The following is a 21427-nucleotide window of genomic DNA, read 5'->3' on the forward strand; positions in this document are numbered from 1 at the left end:
CCCCCATACCCCTGTATTCCCTCACTTGTACTGAGAGCTATCTCCCCTACCCCTGTATTCCCTCACTTGTACTAAGAGCTATCTCCCATAACCCTGTATTCCCTCACTTGTACTGAGAGCTATCTCCCATACCCCTGTATTCCCTCACTTGTACTGAGAGCTATCTCCCTACCCCTGTATTCCCTCACTTGTACTGAGAGCTATCTCCCTACCCCTGTATTCCCTCACTTGTACTGAGAGCTATCTCCCATACCCCTGTATTCCCTCACTTGTACTGAGAGCTATCTCCCATACCCCTGTATTCCCTCACTTGTACTGAGAGCTATCCCCCATACCCCTGTATTCCCTCACTTGTACTGAGAGCTATCTCCCATACCCCTGTATTCCCTCACTTGTACTGAGAGCTATCCCCCATACCCATGTATTCCCTCACTTGTACTGAGAGCTATCCCCCATACCCCTGTATTCCCTCACTTGTACTGAGAGCTATCTCCCATACCCCTGTATTCCCTCACTTGTACTGAGAGCTATCTCCCATACCCCTGTATTCCCTCACTTGTACTGAGAGCTATCCCCCATACCCCTGTATTCCCTCACTTGTACTGAGAGCTATCTCCCATACCCCTGTATTCCCTCACTTGTACTGAGAGCTATCCCCCATACCCCTGTATTCCCTCACTTGTACTGAGAGCTATCCCCCATTCCCCTGTATTCCCTCACTTGTACTGAGAGCTATCTCCCATACCCCTGTATTCCCTCACTTGTACTGAGAGCTATCCCCCATACCCCTGTATTCCCTCACTTGTACTAAGAGCTATCTCCCATACCCCTGTATTCCCTCACTTGTACTAAGAGCTATCTCCCATAACCCTGTATTCCCTCACTTGTACTGAGAGCTATCTCCCATACCCCTGTATTCCCTCACTTGTACTGAGAGCTATCTCCCTACCCCTGTATTCCCTCACTTGTACTGAGAGCTATCTCCCTACCCCTGTATTCCCTCACTTGTACTGAGAGCTATCTCCCATACCCCTGTATTCCCTCACTTGTACTGAGAGCTATCTCCCATACCCCTGTATTCCCTCACTTGTACTGAGAGCTATCCCCCATACCCCTGTATTCCCTCACTTGTACTGAGAGCTATCTCCCATACCCCTGTATTCCCTCACTTGTACTAGGAGCTATCCCCCATACCCCTGTATTCCCTCACTTGTACTGAGAGCTATCCCCCATACCCCTGTATTCCCTCACTTGTACTGAGAGCTATCTCCCCTACCCCTGTATTCCCTCACTTGTACTGAGAGCTATCTCCCCTACCCCTGTATTCCCTCACTTGTACTGAGAGCTATCTCCCATACCCCTGTATTCCCTCACTTGTACTGAGAGCTATCTCCCATACCCCTGTATTCCCTCACTTGTACTGAGAGCTATCTCCCCTACCCCTGTATTCCCTCACTTGTACTGAGAGCTATCTCCCATACCCCTGTATTCCCTCACTTGTACTGAGAGCTATCTCCCCTACCCCTGTATTCCCTCACTTGTACTGAGAGCTATCTCCCATAACCCTGTATTCCCTCACTTGTACTGAGAGCTATCCCCCATACCCCTGTATTCCCTCACTTGTACTAAGAGCTATCTCCCATAACCCTGTATTCCCTCACTTGTACTGAGAGCTATCTCCCCTACCCCTGTATTCCCTCACTTGTACTGAGAGCTATCTCCCATAACCCTGTATTCCCTCACTTGTACTGAGAGCTATCTCCCATAACCCTGTATTCCCTCACTTGTACTGAGAGCTATCTCCCATACCCCTGTATTCCCTCACTTGTACTGAGAGCTATCTCCCATAACCCTGTATTCCCTCACTTGTACTGAGAGCTATACAGCAGGGAAAGTCTCTCTTTTTGGTTAAATTGGGAGGAGAGGCTGTGAGGTGCCAGCTAGTATTGGAAAGCAGGGGAAAGTATATTCTATCTGTTCCCTGGCATATGTAGAAACGCTGAACAATAGTAAGCTTACGCCCACAGCTTGAGGTGGCGCCCTTACCGCTACCAACTTTTACTTCAACGCTAGTAACACACTCTACCCCACCAATCACTGCACTGCAGGCAGCTGGATGAGGTGTGATATCACATTCTCGCGAGATGAGATCTGTGACTGACTTGTGATTGGTCCGCAAAAGAATCCATATTAATCATATTGCTCGTATTGCTCCAATTACTCTAGCAATCACATGACGTTCCGAATCACATGACACAGAAGATGGCTGCGCAGTGGTGAGCTGCAATGATATTCCTTCTCTTTTCCTGCATTTCTACATTGTAGTATATAGTAAATTGTAGGGTCGCCCTGTCAGGCTTGTGACTGTATTCAGTAGTAGCGGCGAGAAAGGGCTGCGTCATTTATCCTCTGTGCACTCGGGCTGGCGAGCCCTGCAGCTTGTTAGTGGAACTATAAGTCTCAAATCCGCCGGCCGGGGTTGTCTTGCTCTCCCGTCTATGTCTTGAGTGTATTCAATGCAATAACGCGTAATTAGTTTCATTATTTTGAAAAGTGCGGAAGTAATGATCATTTCTTGGAGTGTCGGTACAATAACTGGGAGCTATGCGCCTATGGAGCTGCTGATAAATGATTGATTTAGTTTTAAAGCGTAATCTGTAAGATTATCATCGATGCTTTAAGATCTGACCAGCAGCTGAGTATGATGGGAATTGTGGTTGGAATGGAGAGCAACCTGACAGCTGCTAATGGTTAGCATTCCTGATGTAACCAATGGTACATGGGTCTATGCACAGGGAAGGCTGGTTATGTGAGCATCCCTCATAGGTCTCTGTGTGCAGCATGATCCAGAGATGTGCAGTTACTGGATGCACCTCAGCTGCTGGGAAAGCACCTCTCTACATCTTTTTATAGCCTTTGACTTTAGTATAGTTGTAGTTAAACAGCAGGTTAGATATTGTTTATTTATGCAGCGCTTTGAGACTTGGCAGCAGTAGAAGTTTCTGGAACCCACAACAAAATTATTTTAGACAAACCCGCCCCCATAACCTTGGGAAAATGACATTATTTCATAAAACTACCAGTAAGTACCATACTGTACCCACTATACACCGTGGCACCAGAGGTTTCTGAGACCCACAACAAAATTATTTTAGACAAACCCCCCCCCCCTAACCTTGGGAAAATTACATTATTTCATAAAACTACCAGTAAGTACCATGCTGTACCCACTATACATCGTGGCACCAGAAGTTTCTGAGACCCACAACAAAATTATTTTAGACAACCCCCCCCTAACTTTGGGAAAATTACATTATTTATAAAACTACCAGTAAGTACCATACTGTACACACTATACGCCCTGGCCAGATGTATCATCTCACATCTCATTTGAGCCCTCCATACACAGTTCCTCTCAGCTCTCAATAATTTGCACCCGCACCATTGGAAAGCATTCTAGAAGAACTCAAAACCAGAGCAGCAGAGCAGGGAACTGATGATCAGGGGCATATCAGGACGTGGTCAGGGTGTGTAACGGGCATGGCCAAGGCACACCCAGGAAATAAAACCTCTTGACTGGCAGATCCAAATTAGCAGCCTTTCTTCATAACTTTGACTTTCCAAACCTTCTTTCATCTTAGACACCCTTTTGTGTGCCCTGCTGGGCTGCTGTACTGCTGTACCTCCCGGGACCCCAGCAGTCGCAGGGTCTATTTCCTCTATAGTTACACCTGTGCATGGCAGCATAGTTACATATATTGTTACTACATTGCAGTCCTGCAGGGCCTCATTACAAAACTTTTACTTGCTGGCATACTTGCCATTATGTTATTTAGTGGCATTAATTGCGTCATATTAAAAGGCATACAGTGTATGTTGCTGGTATATGAAATGAGGGCATGTCAGAATACATGCTACTTTGTACAGTGGAGTACAGTTGATTAATTCAAGTTGCTAGCTGTGGCATGAGTTTGTGAAGCTCCTGGCAGTATTAATTTAGGAATAAATAGCCAAATGACTGCACTTATTTTGTACTCTTAAACCGGCAATACACCCACCAATATAATCATATAAAGCATAGTTTAGTATAATTTTCGGACCACATGGGACTCCAAACTATCGCCCTGATAATTTTTGTACAATGGCGATCGGTCGTGTCAGATAAAGGGTCTTTTTGTTATTTGTATCCCCATACTTTGTCTACTAAAACATTATTTAAACATTAATTAAACCCAGTAAGATAATTTTGCCTCCAATAAGCATTAATGATATCTTACATGGAATCAAGTACAAGATATGATTTTGCTGATACAGAGAAAAATGAAATAATTTTAAGCATTTGTATCTGTAACTTCCTAATTTATTGCTTGTAAACACTTCTCTCTGATCTATCAGTATAAATGTTGTGCCATTTCAGTTCTCATTTGTATTTTGCCTGATGAAGGGGCCTTAGGGCTCTGGTACACGGGGAGATTAGTCGCCCGCGGCAAAACTCCCTGCTCGCGGGCGACTAATCTCTCCGAGTTGCCTTCCCCCTGCCATCCAACCGGCGAACATGTAAGTCGCCGGCGGGATGGCAGACGCGGCGGCGTGATTTCGCGCAAATCGCCGAAAAAGACTCGCGAGGCTTTTTCGCCGATTTCCCGAAATCGCCCCGCCGCGTCTGCCATCCCGCCAGCAACTTACATGTTCGCCGGTGGGATGGCAGGGGGAAGGCAACTCGGGGAGATTAGTCGCCCGCGAGCAGGGAGTTTTGCCGCGGGCGACTAATCTCCCCGTGTACCAGAGCCCTTAGAGCTCCGAAAGCTTGCAATGTATTTTTATTGTTAGCCAATATAGGTATCATTTCTACAATACTCTTGTATTTGTGTTTTGTTGTTTTTTTATTATTATTTTTGACACTGGCTAACACAGTACTACAGTTTTTGTTTTGTAATTATTTGATTAAAATTGAGTCCGTGAGATGGCCTTTCTGTAATTCAGAGCTTCCTGAATAACAGGTTCCTGGATAATGGATCCCATACCTATATATTTAGACTGATTCTTTGTCTTTTTTGTGAGATCACAGGTATCATGGTTTATGCATTGTTCTGTATATTTTTGGTATAAAATACAGTTTCCTTTTGGGATCACTGTCTTTTAAGGTTCCTTGCTGGGGTTTCAGTGCCACATCATGTACCTGAGACTGTTTTAAGAAGTGTATGGCAACCCGCACCCCTATTCCAGCATAGTCAGTCTTTATTAAAATATCATTTATGAAATAACTTTTTTCCTCCTTTTTTTTTTTCCTCCTGTTTCCGCCCATCCAAACACATGCATGTACTGTACTGTGCTAATTGGAGATAAAATGGACACTATATTCCCATCCTGGCTAAAATAGTGTGGCACTCAATCAGGCCTTGCCTACTGGAGCTTTTCCCTCTCTATCTGATGTCTAATTGAAAGCTACAGCCTTAGATATTCGTCTCATCAGATTGGTTTGCCTTCCTAGTGCTTCTAGAGCTGCTGCCTTCATCCTTTTGCATCCCTTGAGATTATGGCCGATGTTTGTATGTAGTGCATTTTTTTTCCAAACTGTACATTTTAAAAAATATTAGTTTGATTTAAACCGCGGATAAACAGAGGCCTGTGTGCCATGAAAATGTTTGATTTATAATGAAAGGGCAGGTTAGGATTTACCTGTGTTGGAAGTTTGTGTGCACTCAAAGTTGAAAGCTGCAATTAAAATATAATGGCAATGACATTCTTTCTTTTAAATGTTGGTATTTTAGTAAAAATGGGTTTAGTTGCTCTGAGCTGAAATTCCTTCCATTTCTGTGCCCACCTTGTCCGCTCTGCCAGTCTGCCTGATTTCACCATACCAACTAGAGGATACCAGAAAGGGAAAACGTCTGTTATAAATTTTAATTTTCAGGCGTTCGAGGGAAAGAAATTACCCAGAAGAATTTGAGTCTTGGCACCTGGAGAGAGTGACTGTGGAAAATGAGGACTATCATCCACTGAAACCCATCATGGTATGTTTCTTGTTCCTTTGCGGTTTCTCCTAGTATTTAGACATGCGTTGGCACTAGATTAGACTTTCCTGTATATGTGGCTCAGCTCAAATATTCTATTCTGGCCCCTCCAGCCCTAAAGTTTGAGAAACGCAACTTTAACATAGGAATTTTTATCCAGGTGACTGAATCCAAGACCAAGAAGGTGGGGCGAAAGGAAAGCACGTCCTCCAGTTCATCATCATGCTCATCTAATTCTGTGGCTGATCCTCTCAGCAGCGTATTGGATGGCACAGACCCTCTGTCCTTGTTTGCAGCAACTGCAGAGCCAGTGGCATCAAATGTGGTAAAATATATGGACTATAAAGGACACAAATATTCAGAAGGGAAAGTAGATAATGTGTGTGGTTATTTGAGTCCTTTTGTATCAAAGTACTATTGCTCTCTGAGCAAATCCGCCCTACATGCATGGCAGTTTCAATTAGATGCTGCTATAATCGGTACTCCTTAGCACATACAAATTTTGTAGGGTATCGCGTTCTGGAAATGTTTAGGTGAACTCTGGATATATTTACTCTTCAGTCCAGTAGTAAATATTGCCATGCCACCCTTACTTCTACTTCATGCCTTGATGAGCATCAGACTGAATGTTTTATTGTTGTGTAGGATGGCAAAAGAAAAAAAAACGAGAATGAAGAATATGTTGGAAGTGACTTTGAGCCTTGGTCCAGCAAACGGGGAGAAATCCTTGCCAGATACACAACAACAGAGAAACTTTCCATTGTGAGTCTTCTTAATTTCGTCACTGTGTTATAAACACCTGATGATTTTATTGGTTGTTCTCTCTCTAAAGAGTATGTGGTCGGATTACCTTGTATTTTATGCACTTTCATTCAATAATGCAATTGTTAATGTAGCCAGGGCCTTTATTTTTCTGGCATATTGACAAATTGGTAAATATGTGGTCTGATTATCTAATACTTGTGTAAATATGTATTTTTTTAACTTGTAGAATCTCTTCATGGGCTCTGACAGAGGTAGGTAATTAGTGGGAGCTAATATTAACCCTTCCCTGCCCACTTTGTGATGTATTTATTGCGTCTCATAATTTTTTCCTTTTCCACAGGCAAAACCACAAATGCAGGCTCTGCTGTTTCAGAAAAAGTGAGAACGCGACTTGAGGAACTCGATGACCTTGAAGAGGTAAAAAAAAAAACGGGATTTTTATTTTAAATTGACTGTACAAAATTGCTGTTGTGTAAAGAAAGAATTATTAGCAGGTTTCTGTGCATCAAATAAATCAGGGCTGTCCAACTGGCGGCCCGCGATCCCCCTCTGTGTGGCCCCCCACCTGTCTGGCTGCTTTGATGGCTAACCTTTGTGTATTACCTTTAAATGGTATCAGTACTGAGATTAACTGCCCCCCTGCATTGCTCACACCTCAGATTCAGGCTGTAATCCCCCTGTATTGTTTAATCATGTAATCCCCTGTACTGTTCACACCTTTTATTGCCTTCATTGTTTTCCCCCTGCAGTGTTCACACCTCAGGCTCTGGCTGTAATCACCCACATTGTTCCCCTGTTCACACCTCAGACATTCCCTCTGACACATCCAGCATTGTGTCACTGTATGCTGCCTGTGTGTGCAATAGGGCAGGCATAGTATGGCACACATAGGCAGGGGTGGGCAGGAATAGTATGGCACACATAGGCAGGGGTGGACAGGAATAGTATGGCACACATAGGAGGGGGGGCAGGCATAGTATGGCACATATAGGCAGGGGAGGGCAAGCATAGTATGGCACACATAGGCAGGTGAGGGCAGGAATAGTATGGCACACATAGGCAGGGGTGGGCAGGAATAGTATGGCACACATAGGCAGGGGGGGCAGGCATAGTATGGCACAAATAGGCAGGGGAGGGCAGGAATAGTATGGCACACATAGGCAGGGGTGGGCAGGAATAGTATGGCACACATAGGCAGGGGTGGGCAGGAATAGTATGGCACACATAGGCAGGGGGGGCAGGCATAGTACGGCACACATAGGCAGGGGAGGGCAAGCATAGTATGGCACACATAGGCAGGGGAGGGCAAGCATAGTATGGCACACATAGGCAGGTGAGGGCAGGAATAGTATGGCACACATAGGCAGGGGTGGGCAGGAATAGTATGGCACACATAGGCATGGGGGGCAGGCATAGTATGGCACAAATAGGCAGGGGAGGGCAGGAATAGTATGGCACACATAGGCAGGGGTGGGCAGGAATAGTATGGCACACATAGGCAGGGGTGGGCAGGAATAGTATGGCACACATAGGCAGGGGGGGCAGGCATAGTACGGCACACATAGGCAGGGGAGGGCAAGCATAGTATGGCACACATAGGCAGGGGAGGGCAAGCATAGTATGGCACACATAGGCAGGGGAGGGCAAGCATAGTATGGCACACATAGGAAGGGAAGGGCAAGCATAGTATGGCACACATAGGCAGGGGAGGGCAGGCAGAGTATGGCACACACAGGAGGGGTAGGGCAAGCAGTACTCTGCCTGCTCTATGCCTCCCCTATGCTGCCTGTGTGTGCCATACTCTGCCTTCCCTATGCTGCCTGTGTGTGCCATACTCTGCCTTTCCTATGCTGCCTGTGTGTGCCATACTCTCCCTGCCCTATGCTGCCTGTGGAAGGTGAACCTGGCAGGGGTTTGTTCCTGGAGTTTGGCATTTGGAAATAGTCATTATATGGTCCCCAAGGGGTGTAATTATATGCTGGGGGGTTGCTGTGCTATCCACATAAGAGGAGGAGGCATATCGATTTAAGTGTATGACATAATATAATTCTTTCATATATAAATTAAGGGTGATATCCCTTCAGTGAGCACCAACCATTGGGTTTTTGCTGTGTTGCCACCATTAATGTGGGGATGGTCTTAAAAGCTCTTGTGATAGCATGGGTGCAGTTTGAAGTGGGTGTGGTTTAAAAAAGGGGAGTGGTCAAAACTGGCTTCCATTATCGGCCCTCCACCATGTAGGCAAGAAAAATTCCGGCCCTTGGTACCACAGAAGTTGGACAGCACTGAAATAAATGATTAAAGGCAGAAGTATATATTCTTGTATTAGATGAACACTTATAAACCTGTTACAAAGGTTTTAAAGGGAAAATGTCAGTTTTTTTTAAAGGGTTACTGTACTGTTCTTGCATAATTGTGCTAACAGCAGGGAATGTCCATGTGGGATAAATATATAGTATGCTTATGAGAGACTAAAGTACTGTTCCTTCTATATAGTGTACTATTCCATCCATGACTGTGGAGAATGTCCTAACTTAGGTAGCGGTCACTCACCTGGAAGGGTTGCATCAGTTATTGCTGGTTCATTTTTAAAGCTATGTAAGATGAGAAAAAGATAATTTCACCTATAAAATGTTTAATTATTTAAAATTTTGCATATAAAATTTCAGTTGAAAGAAATAACTTGAAACGCTGTAGCAGAAATCAGCTCTTCTCCAGACAAAACTCCATTTCACCTAATGAATTTGTATGGTTCTTCAAATGATTGTTAATCAGCTGTATTCTGCTCCATCGTTTCCATAGTCAGGATCAGCAGAGAATGGCAGGGGGCATTATTATTGGGTTTTTAAAACACATTAATAAAACACAAGTCACAAATATTGTGTTTAGTATTCACATGGATTTATCTGCTTTTTTTCAGGGATCACAGAAAGAACTTTTGAATTTGACCCAGCAAGATTACATTAGTCGCATTGAGGAGCTAAACCAATCACTTAAGGATGCCTGGGCATCAGATCAGAAAGTCAAGGCTCTGAAGATTGTTATACAGGTTGGCATATCCATACACTTCCTTTAGTTAAGCTAGATTAGGTTTAGTTAAAGTAGATTGTATGGTAAATAAATGCAAGAAGTACAGTTTACACACTGGTTTTTATTTTTTTAATCTAGTTAGATAGCTAACATGTTGTGTAGATCGGTTATTGTGTAGCAATTGTCAAAGTGCCAAGCACCACCATAGTCTCTTCTTACTTAGCTGCCCTTTGAAACATGTTTCAGAGGTACAGAGCTACTTCAGTTCATATGTATTATTTTTATTAATTGTAGGATGTAAGTAATATAATTTCACTTGTTAATTATAAGGATATTTGAAGTCACAGGATTTCACTCGGGAGATACATGAACAAATCAAAAGGGTTGAGGAGACCGCCTCATGCATATGCAAATAAGTCAAAAGGGATTCTGGGAACAAATTCCTTAAGGCTCTTAGAAAAATCCCATTTACATGGGTTTATCCTATAGGTTTAAGCTTACCCACTGGGTTTTTAAAGCAGAAGCCAGGATAATAGCTGATCAGATTCCCAACTACAGATATAAATGGTTTGGGTTTCCTTAACCTAACCGTTTTCCTACTGCCAACAGCTCAACCTTGCTGTGTTTAGTGTATTGTTTTAATAATATCGACGGTTTCCTTTTAAAGCTGTGGCCACCAATAAAGTATTAAGGGCATTGCTCCAAATTGCAGTATTTGCACATAAACAGGTCATAGCATTAGAGATCCTATGAGAGGAGTTTGTAAGTACACGTATTGAATTGCTGAACAGGGAAAGAACTCCCTGTTTTTCAGTTTTCGTATTTGTGAATTTGAGCTTGTTTTCCTAAATCAAATAAACTCAGATATCGAATGCTTGCTTATTTATTAAAAAGGAAAACTCATTTAAATAAAAAACTCAAATAAACCAACTTTTCCTAGGACAACTCTTATTGACTTCTATAGAAACTCTCAAGCTTTTAGATTGCAAATTTTGGCACTTAATAAATGCCAGGCATTCAAGTTTTTGAACCATAATTCGAATTCGAGTTTTTAGTAGCACAAAAAAAAAAACATAAAAGAAATCATCAAACTCGAACGCTGATAAACATTTTGGTGGCAGGTCCTTCTATCAGGCTAGCCCCCAAAATGTATTTTTTGGCTTGACATTTGGAGGGTGATTTATGGAAGTTCAAAATTTTTTTTTTCCACTATTGAAATTTTTTGGTGCTAAAACTTCAAATATTTGATTTATGGTTCAAAAAATGTTACGCTCAATATTTATTAAGTGCAAAAAACTTGAATGTAAAACTATAGCTCTGAAAAACCTTTGTCTTGATGTATTCCAGTGCTCTAAACTTCTCTCAGACACAACAGTGATCCAGTTTTACCCAAGCAAATTTGTGTTAATTACTGATATCCTGGACACTTTTGGTAAGTGAAGTAACACAAACACCATTATGCACACAATTATGAGTTGTGGATGTAACTGTACTCTAGTAAATAGAAATGGAAAGAATGTATACAAGAATGTAGTTGCATTTGTCAAATGCATCAAACAGCAGCTTGTGTGATTTACTTTACTTAGAAGATTTGACAATTGCCTTAAAATAGTTAATGAAAAGATTTCAGGGTTTTTTTTCTGAGCTGTAGTAAAATGCAGAAAATGTATACCTGTTTCCTTCCTTTCATAGGAAAACTTGTGTATGAACGCATCTCCTCAATGTGCTTGGATAGCCGATCTTCATTACCTGGTAATTTACCATTTTAAAATCTTATATATTCTTGATTTGATATAATATGCTTTAATGTGTGGGGAAAACTATTAAAAAACTGTAACTTGTTAAATTCATTTTTCAATATACCGTATTTTTCGGACCATAAGACGCACTTTTTTTCCCCCAGAAGTGGGGGGAAAAAGTCCCTGCGTCTTATGGTCCGAATATAGCCTACCGATATACTTAAAAAAAATGTTTTTACTTGCCCATGTGGTCTCCGCAGGGCCCTTCTCTATTTGCCGGCGCTTAGCTATGGCGCTGTGCGCATGCACAATGACGCGCATGCCCATACGCATGCGCGTCATTGTGCATGCGCCAGAGCTAAGCACCGGTAAATAGAGGAGGGCCCTGCGGAGACCACACGGGCAAGTAAAAACATTTTTTTAAAGTATATCGGTAGGCTATATGCTGGTACAGATGGGGGCAATATGTTGGGTGAAATATGTTGGGTGCTGCTGGTACAGGTGTGTGAAATATGTTGGGTGCTGCTGGTACAGGTGGGGGGCAATATGTTGGGTGCTGCTGGTACAGGTGGGGGGCAATATGTTGGGTGCTGCTGGTACAGGTTGGGTTTTAATGCACATAAAATATTTTAGGACACTTTGTTTCAGAATCTTTTTTTCTTCATTTCCCTTCCCAAAAAATTGGTGCGTCTTATGGTCCGGTGCGTCTTATGGTCTGAAAAATACGGTACATAAAAACCCATTCTTATCAAATTATGATGCTAATTTCTGGGCTGGGCCATTTGTTGTGTCATTGGGGATATCTGCTACACCACCAAACCATGTTTTTAAGTTCTGATGCATGTTCTGACTTCTGTGTGCAGTGGTGGTAGGACCTCCTTCCTAACTCACCAATGGTTGTGCATACACATACACACACACCTTCCTGCTTTTAAAAATATAACTGGTCAAAATGAGTATCAGATATTTTTACTGCCCAGACCAAGGCATGTGCCAATACATGCAAGTTACTAATTACTTATTGGTCTGGGGTGCGCAGCTGATTATGGGTGATATACAGGGTCTATATATAGGGGCCATCGGGGCCTATATAATCAATACATTTTAAAATATAATTTTTAATAAAACCCTTCCAGCTGCCACCAGATGCTTCCTGGCCAAATCTGGCTGCAGACCTGGGGATGAGGGTGCATGTGACATTGCTTCCGGTGGACGTGATGCCATGTGCACCTATACACTTGACGTCACTTCCGCAACCTCGGGGGTAGTTAGATCTGGTGCCTAGGGTGGCACCGGACCTAAATACTGTCCTGGTGGTATAGTTTACTAGGGATATGGGGAAGTTAGTGAGTTAGATGAAAAACACAAACAAAAAGAAGCCTCTGTGCCAATATTTTAAATTGCCCCTTCTTCAGCATGCTAATACTGTTAAATAAATTAGTCAGCTACTCGATGGATGTTGGAATCTCCTTATAAACCATTGGTAGCATTTACCACAGTAGGGCTCATTTATAGTGCACCATGTGTGTACCACACACTGGGGAAAAAAAAAAAAAAAAGGCTGCAGCCAGCCTGGTGCATCATGCAAATAGATGCATAGATACATGCAGCTTCGTTCACTACGTGTTAGTCAGCACTGTATTAGTGATGGTGGGGCATATACTGTAGATGCCCCTCTACTTTGTGTGTCATTCAGAGGCTCAAGGTAGGGGGTGCCTAAGGCAGGTGGTGCAGACAGGGCTGACCTTAGGATAGTTGATCCATTTCTCAGTGCAGAGAGCTGCCATACTGGGGTGCTAGTGCTCTGTAAGTGAGCAGCAGGGGGTGCGCAAATGGCCAGATATGTTTTTGCTTTGTATGTGGTTTTAATATTCGAAAATCTGACTTGTTGTTTATTTAATATTTTCACAGAAAATTTTTCCCCAGAAACTGTAAATGACACTGCCAAAGAGACCTGTCTAAACTGGTTCTTTAAGATAGCATCCATCAGAGAACTTGTTCCAAGATTGTATCCTTTCCAAAAATTGGTTTTGATAGAGAACGTTTCAGTGACTTATATATATTTTCAAGATTTCTTTTACCTTTGATTACGTCCCCAGTAAATTATGAAGACTTCGGATAAGATTTTGTTTTTTCTTATTTTGAAAGTTACAAACAGATAAATAATAGGTACAGTGCTGTGGTGAAGTCACTGCTCTTTCTCTACTAGGACAAAAAACTAATATTCCTTAAAATGCAATAGTTTCAAAAAAATAATAAAAAAACATCTCCTGCATAAACAAAATGTTATAAAATTCTTAACAGTTGTTTTCATCAGCTACGTGGAGGCAGCAATATTGAAGTGCAACAAATTTCTCTCTAAAACGTAAGGACAAGATAACTATCTGGATGCATTATGTTTACTTATAAAATCATTACAGTAGACCATTGTGAATTTATTTGTTTGCTTCTGGAAAGCAGCTCTGCAGAAAGGGTTTTTCACTAATTTATTTTGTAACAAATATTGATTCATGCAACTATGACAGGTTTCATTAATTGTAAGTAAAGCATGCCAAATACAGAGCTAAACAATCTTAGCAACTGAATTGGTTTTTAACTAGCAGTGTGCTAAATCTACTTCTTGAATCTGCTCTTTACAACCTTTAGCTAGTGTAGTGGGTGGATTTAGAGGATGCTGCCTGCTGGCACACCTACACTGGCATCTGCCACTGGTATTGTCATTCCATTGTCAGTGTTAACTATCTCCCACGGTCTTATACACTATCAAAGCACCACGTGGCAGCTTTATACTTAGCATACCAACCAATTAAGTGCTGTAAAGCCATAAGAGGCAAAATATCTTTTCCACTATATTGTGAGCATGTCTGTATTTTTTCTTTTCAGAATACAGTACACGTTCATATGTACATTTTTCTACTCTACTTTTCTTTATGATGCCCCGTAGCACAGCATTTACTTAGCACTAATGTTTAGTACTGGTGCCCTTGCCAAGTAAAGGAATGCAGATGTACTTTGCATCCAAACACATATTCCTGTGGAATAATGTTAAACTAAAAAATGGCCAAGGGGCTTCAAATATACTACCCCCTTATATCCCATCCAAAAAGGGACATTGTGATTAAAATACATGACAATTTGCACTGATTATTTTCACCACTTTTGTAAATTAGCCCCTTGGATATATATTTAATGGAATGGTTTTGGAGTATTCCTATGATTCCTGCATTACCTAAGAACACATTGAAAAAAGAATAATGTATATGTAATTACTGTTAAATCCTTTCCCCTTATATATTTAGGAACACAGGTTTTGTGTGTATAGCTGTTATTCTAGCAGTATTATCAAGGGAAAGTGTATACTTTTTGTTTTTAAAAGTTTGTGGGACAGCTTTTAAAACAAAGGTTTTTTACAGGTTTCAGGTGATGTTCTTTAATAATTTATTTCTAAAATATATAAATTGTATCTTATTTAACATTCTGCACTAATACTAATACTGCCTTTTCTTAACAGAGGGATATCTGAGAGTCTTCCCCGTTTGACAACTATGATCAGAGGCATAGGTGACCCACTAGTGGCAGTGTATGCTAGAGCGTATCTCTGCAGGGTAATAACCATTCTCAATATATTGGTATTTAGTACCTTGCAAATGTGAAAATTCATGATTTATTTGGTTGATTGTGTTCCAGGTTGGAATGGAAGTTGCTCCTAATGTGAAAGAAAGTCTGAACCGGAACTTTTTTGACTTTTTACTTACATTTAAACTAGTAAGCAACATTTCTACTGTATATATCTTCAATTACCGTTATTACAAAAGAAAAAAAATAAATGGGATATAAAACTGAAATAATTACAATAAAACTACATTACTAACTACAATAAAAATACATATTTGTCTGATGGAAAAAAATATAATTCTAAAGAACTTTCCTGTTCAATATGTAAATGCTATTAAGAGTATTATCTGTCTATATCTTACTATTCTCTGCTCTTGTTGGTCCGAAGCCTATAAAGACCTGTTAAAATGCATGCACAGCATCATTAGAAATGTCATGGTTAAAGGAGAGCCTGATATTACTTCTACATTGTTTCAAGACTCCAAACAAGCAAAGCAGAAAGGGACAGAAAAACTGTGGTTTCAATTCCAAGTACATTTAGAAATTATTGTAAAGGGGTCTTTAACCCCACTAATTTTTGTATACTGATATATAATGTATATCTGAACAACTTTGCAATATAAAGCTGCTTGTAAATGTGACTTATATTGAAAGCAGTATGTTCAGCATGTGCAGTGCTGGCTTCTGATTATCCAGTCTAGCTGAGTAAAAGACCTAAAGGAGGACTAACTCTTGTTATATTGTTTTAAAGGAACAGTAATACCAAAAAATGTAAAAATAATTTAAAGTAATTATATCATAATGTACTGTTGCCCTGCACAGGTAAAAGTTGTGTATTTGCTTCAGGAACACTACTATAGTTTACATAAATAAGCTGCTCTATAGCCATGCGGCAGCCTGGAAAAAGGGAGATAAGGCACAGGTTCCTTAGCAGAGCAGATGTATGTATGTATGTATGTATGTATATCTTTATTTATAAAGTGCTACTTATGTACGCAGTGCTGTACAGTAGAATACATTAATACAAACAGGGTGTTAATAAGATAATAATAGATAAATACAAAGTACAACAATAAATACAGATAGATACAAGATAAATACAGCTGCAATAAGTTAAGAGTCGAGGACACAATAGGAAGGAGGTCCCTGTCCCATAGAGCTTACAATCTATATGGGATAACAACAGTAAAACAAGATAATATTCTACAGTTCTTTTCAGTTATTTGCTATATAACCTGGGCCTTTTCTCTCTTGAATAGCTGCCCCCATGGCTACACAGCTTTGTTTATATAACTATAGGTGCAGGGCAACAGTACATTATATTCTAATTACTCTTATGCACTTTCATTTTTTGGTGTTCATGTTCCTTTAAGAATATCCCATTTTAACCTCTGGTGAGTTTAAAGGGGAAGGAAAGGCAAAGTCACTTGGGGGTGCCAAAATGTTAAGCACCCCCAAGTGACTTTAACCGCTTACCTTGTACCCCGGGCTGGTGCCCCTGTTAGGAGAAAATAGCACCAGCCCGGGGTACCTGGAGCGCAGCACTTCCTCCTTCCGCCTTCCACTTCCTAAGCTGCCGGTGGCCGGGCATGCACAGTAGAGCGAAAAAGCCGACTTAAATGTTTAAGTTCGGCTTTTCACTCTACTGCGCATGCGCGCGCAGCGAAGCCGGAAGGAGGAAGCGCCGGCAGCTACCCCGGGCTGGTGCTGTTTTCTCCTGACAGCGGCACCAGCCCGGGGTAAAAGGTAAGCGGTTAAAGTCACTTGGGGGTGCCTAACATTTTGGCACCCCCAAGTGACTTTACCTTTCTTTTTCCTTTAAGTGTACTATTTTGCAGTGTGGAACTGCTCCGACAAATCTACATACATACATACATACATACATACATCTAGTTTATGAGTTGATTCTGTACTGTTTTTCCCCTTATGGCTTTATTTTAAACTTAGCATGTTGTCTCTTCCCAGATTCACAGTGACACAGTGCAGAATCAGCTGGCGGTTCAGGCTGTAGAGATTCCAGTTTACCTCACACTGTACTCTCCTGCTATTGACTGGATGTTACGGTGCATTGCATATCGTGCTCCAGAGGTTAGTATGGGTGTAGTGGGGTGGAGCACTTTTAGAAAAAGGCAACATGTAATGTTGTTTAAATAAGTACAGGTATCGGACCACTTATCCGGAAACCCATTATCCAGAAAGTTCCGAATTATGGAAAGCCCATCTCCCATAGACTTCGTTTTAATCAAATAATTCACATTTTTTTTAAAAATGATTTCCTTTTTCTCTCTAATAAAACAGTAGTTTGTACTAGATCCCAACTAAGATATAATGAATCCTTATTGGAGCCAAAACAATCCTATTGGGTTTAATTACTGTTTAAATAATTTTATTAGCAGGTTTAAGGTAGGAGATCCGAATTACGGAAAGATCCCTAATCAGAAAACCCCAGGTCCCCAGGAGCATTCTGGATAACTGATCCCATACCTGTAATTTATAGGAAATGATCGTTTGTCATCCTTCTTGTCCGTTTTATGCTTGCATGGAGGAATCCATTTCTGTAATTGCTGCTCGTGCAAAAGCCTTGCCATAAGATAAATCATTCCAACCAATTGTTGGAAACAATAGTTAGCTGGTATCAGATGACTGATTGATTGTGTGTGGAACCAGCTTGGGGCCTATGTTCCTAAGCTGTGCATGCACAGAACACACAAAGTATTTTGTGTGAAAACATTCTACTTTTTCTGACCTGAGCATAGAGTTTTTAAAGATGCGCACATGAGTTTAAAATGTGTGCACAATAGGGATAGGCTGATCAGAGCGTAAGGGCTGATTTTGATGTTTATCAACAGCCTGGTGTGGTCATAGCAAGTTGCAAATTAACTTGCTAATATTATTTATAATGTTATGTATTTGTTGTATATGTAGCTCGAGCAAATAATGTGTCAGACTGCAAGCTAAATACTTTATTTTATAGATATTTTATACGTTCTAAATATTTGTCTCCACATAACTGCTGCATAATGTGTTTTTTCACATTTGAAAGAAAACATGAGAATATAGCACCTATTGACTTTAATGCATTTGGTAAAATTTTGGCATTTTGCAAATTTTTTGAAGTGAAACATAAGTTTGGCTCATTGCTAATGGCAACTCTGTTTCCACTGTCCATAAGAACACATTAAAATGCAGCAGGACTCGCTGAAGGGAGAGCAGATCAGCTACCTGAGTGTGTGTCCTAAGTGCTCATACATACGCTACATTTGCTTTGTGGTAGATTTTTATGTTTTTCATCCCATTGCAACATAGGCCATTTCATTGTGCATTCACAGCGCCCTTGGGTGCAGACCCATGCAGATACTCAGATCAGCTCATACCTTGAACAAGAAAAATCCATCACATGGCACACGTGTAGGGGCACTGATTAGCGAGTCCTATTTCACTTTGTGGAAAAATTTGCAAAGCGTTTTTTTTTTTTTGTGCAAAGTACATTTGTTGTCAATAGGTGTTTTTCTATGTGACTTTTTTTATGCAAAATGCAAGTAAATTCATCTTAAAAATGTCTGCACCGATAATTTGCCATGGTTTTGAGATTAAACACAGAATTTCACCTCAATTCCATGCCTGCTGAAAAATTTCTCTAATCACTAGTGTAACGGCTTGCTAACTTTTCTTGAAAAAATTCTGGCCTTCCTATATTTTTATCTTTCCTCCCTATTAAAAAATACATTTTCACTTGTTGCCTCTACAGTAGGGTTACCAGATTGCTTGAAAATTCAGGAACATTTGTAGAAAATCCAGCTAGTAATGCTGCCCTGATAGCAATTTAATATCCATGGAATCATTGCAGCCCTGCAACATGCATGTAGTAGATGTAACATCACGGGGCAAACGCAGGTACAAACACATGTTAAGGCTAGGGTTGCATAATTTAAAGGAAAAAAGAGAGATAACAAAGAATCCTACACCAGGGGAGGATTAAAAATGGGCTGTTGGGGGAGATTTGGTGTAATGACAGTAATGCTTGACTCGGTGAAAACGCACCCCATTTTATCTCATATATATGTATTTGTGTAACATCTTAGAAAAATTATAACCGCAGTCATGTTGTAAATGTTATTTTCTTATTCCTGAACATGAAGCTGATGCAGAATTTAGACTTTGGCTATCGTGGAATAAAAATGCCAGAAAACACGTCTCCACTGGATTTTGACAAATGCGAGCCTATTCTGGCTGATCCCCACCTTTTGCATTTTTAGACTGCTGATTGTGCTCAAATTGTACTAATACCTAAAAAACAACATAAAGTAGAAAATTTATTTAAATTATGAAAGTGCACAAAAGACCACTCTTCATATGTTTATAGCAATTAATTTTGGATTTAGATCCCCTTTAATCCTTGCAAATATATATTTTTTTTTTTACATTTCTGTTTGTTACCGAGTGAGGTTGGGCAGTGATATTGGGGGATCAGACCTTGCTCACAATTAAGGTTCCAGTTTATCACACAGGCATTCAGTTGGTTTGAGGTCAGGGCTCTGTACAGGCAGCCAAGTTCTATTTATTCTGACCTGAGCATACTGTTTTAAAAATGCACACACAAGAATTTTGATGCACTCATAGCCAAGAAGGAATTAGAGGGAACATTGCTTGGGATAAAACAAAATCTCCTCCTTTTGTTTTTTTTTTAACTAATACTAATAGACGCTGTTAACAGAAATGATGGAACGCTGCAAGAAGCAAGGGAACAAGTAAGTACCAGTGAAAAACATGTTTTAGACTTGTATAGTAACCAACTGAAATCATGTGCAAGTGGACCTTGGTCCTTTTATCTTTTCCCAAATTTACCAGTTTGTATAAAGATAAGGTCCCCTGAGCAAGCAAAGCAGAGTCAGATAAACCTTTGGCTGCTCACAACTCACTTTTGGTAACAAGTGAGTTGAAAATAAAAGCCACTGATTTCAAAGTTTTGTCTGCCAGTCCATTCCCTTCTCCCCAGTGTCTGAAACTGCTTTTTTAAATAATAGTTTTACTTCTAAAAAAGTAAATGGCAAGAAATTCTTTGTTTTAAACTAAAAAAACATACTGTACTAGGCCAGAGGTTCAGCAGCCCTATAGCAGCAATGATTGATACCTTCAATGTTGTTTATAGTTGCTCCCCACTGATCTTGTTATACCATCTTTTGATGAGAGCATGCAGAAATACAGATGGAGAGCAACTGGGGCATCTGTTTTCACTCTGGTACAAAAGCAAAAACATGGAGGAGGCAATTATAAAGTTCATGCAGAGAAAATTGTTTTGCACAAGTTTTTCCCATAATGGTTACATTTTGCATTGCTGTGCCCATCTTTTCCTTTTTTTGTGAATCACAGTGAAATGAGAATTGTGCACAAAAATTCACAAAATTGTGGTTTGCATAAACAGGCGTGTTTATTGTGTGCGAAAATAGTACCACATTTCACTTTGCAAATATAATTTAGCAATTTGCTAAATCAGTTAAAGGAGCATTTTTTCAGCCACCAAAGTTGTAATTTGTACACAGAATTTGCACATAAATATTTGCAAATTGCGAATATACCATATATTGAAAAAGCTTTTGCACTGTGAATAAAAAAATTGCAATTATGTTTGCAGTCTTGTCCAGCTGTATAAATATAAACACTGGCAGGGCAAATATGTTCACTGAAACTGCACTGCAGGATCATACGTATTGCAATACCAGTATCTTTATTCAGAAATGCAAATTCATGAGGATATCCTTGGCCGATTTATACATTCTGCCATTTCTTGTCGTATAATTCTGTTATTAAGATCTCTAAATCTTGTTTTTTTATTGTAAGTCCCCTATTTTCAAGTTTATTGATGGTGTGGTATATGATTATGGGTTTTTTGTGCTCTGTACAGATACAATATGCACATGGATGACATAGCAATTTGCTGTGCTATATGCCTAATTTCCATTTATGTTTCCTAGAAATCTCCTGATTAGCGTGTGTGATTAATTTATTTCCATAGTGCCTTGCTGCTGAATTCAGTAATGTCTGCTTTCAGAGCAGACTTTATTGCAACCAGATCAATGGACTTTATTGGCATGATTAAAGAATGTGACGAGGCTGGCTTTCCTAAGGTATGTTAGGGTTATGAGTCACCTAACCGTGTTCCTCTCAGTGACTAATAGCTGCCCTAGTGTCAGAATAACCCAGTGTTTACCTAATCGTTTATCTAATGATACTAGCACACAAGGAGATTTATCACCTGTGGTAAAT

The 21427-nt window shown here is 40.4% G+C and overlaps 1 protein-coding gene across 1 annotated transcript in view; it reads left to right on the top strand.

The window, feature by feature from the left end:
* Positions 1-2170: 2170 nt before the first annotated feature.
* The window catches only part of vps35l (VPS35 endosomal protein sorting factor like), a 49647-nt gene continuing 30390 nt past the window's right edge, over positions 2171-21427 (top strand). The window contains exons 1-16 of the mRNA XM_012970827.3: positions 2171-2276; positions 5915-6014; positions 6175-6339; positions 6660-6776; positions 7006-7030; positions 7120-7196; positions 9700-9828; positions 11157-11241; positions 11502-11561; positions 13460-13556; positions 13866-13913; positions 15060-15153; positions 15236-15313; positions 17129-17251; positions 19865-19911; positions 21177-21288. Coding sequence (XP_012826281.1) covers positions 2251-2276; positions 5915-6014; positions 6175-6339; positions 6660-6776; positions 7006-7030; positions 7120-7196; positions 9700-9828; positions 11157-11241; positions 11502-11561; positions 13460-13556; positions 13866-13913; positions 15060-15153; positions 15236-15313; positions 17129-17251; positions 19865-19911; positions 21177-21288 — 1383 coding nt within the window. The 5' untranslated portion in view covers positions 2171-2250. The remainder of the gene's footprint in view (positions 2277-5914; positions 6015-6174; positions 6340-6659; positions 6777-7005; positions 7031-7119; positions 7197-9699; positions 9829-11156; positions 11242-11501; positions 11562-13459; positions 13557-13865; positions 13914-15059; positions 15154-15235; positions 15314-17128; positions 17252-19864; positions 19912-21176; positions 21289-21427) is intronic.

Source organism: Xenopus tropicalis, chromosome 9, assembly GCF_000004195.4.
Source record: "Xenopus tropicalis strain Nigerian chromosome 9, UCB_Xtro_10.0, whole genome shotgun sequence".
Taxonomy (NCBI): Eukaryota; Metazoa; Chordata; class Amphibia; order Anura; family Pipidae; genus Xenopus; species Xenopus tropicalis.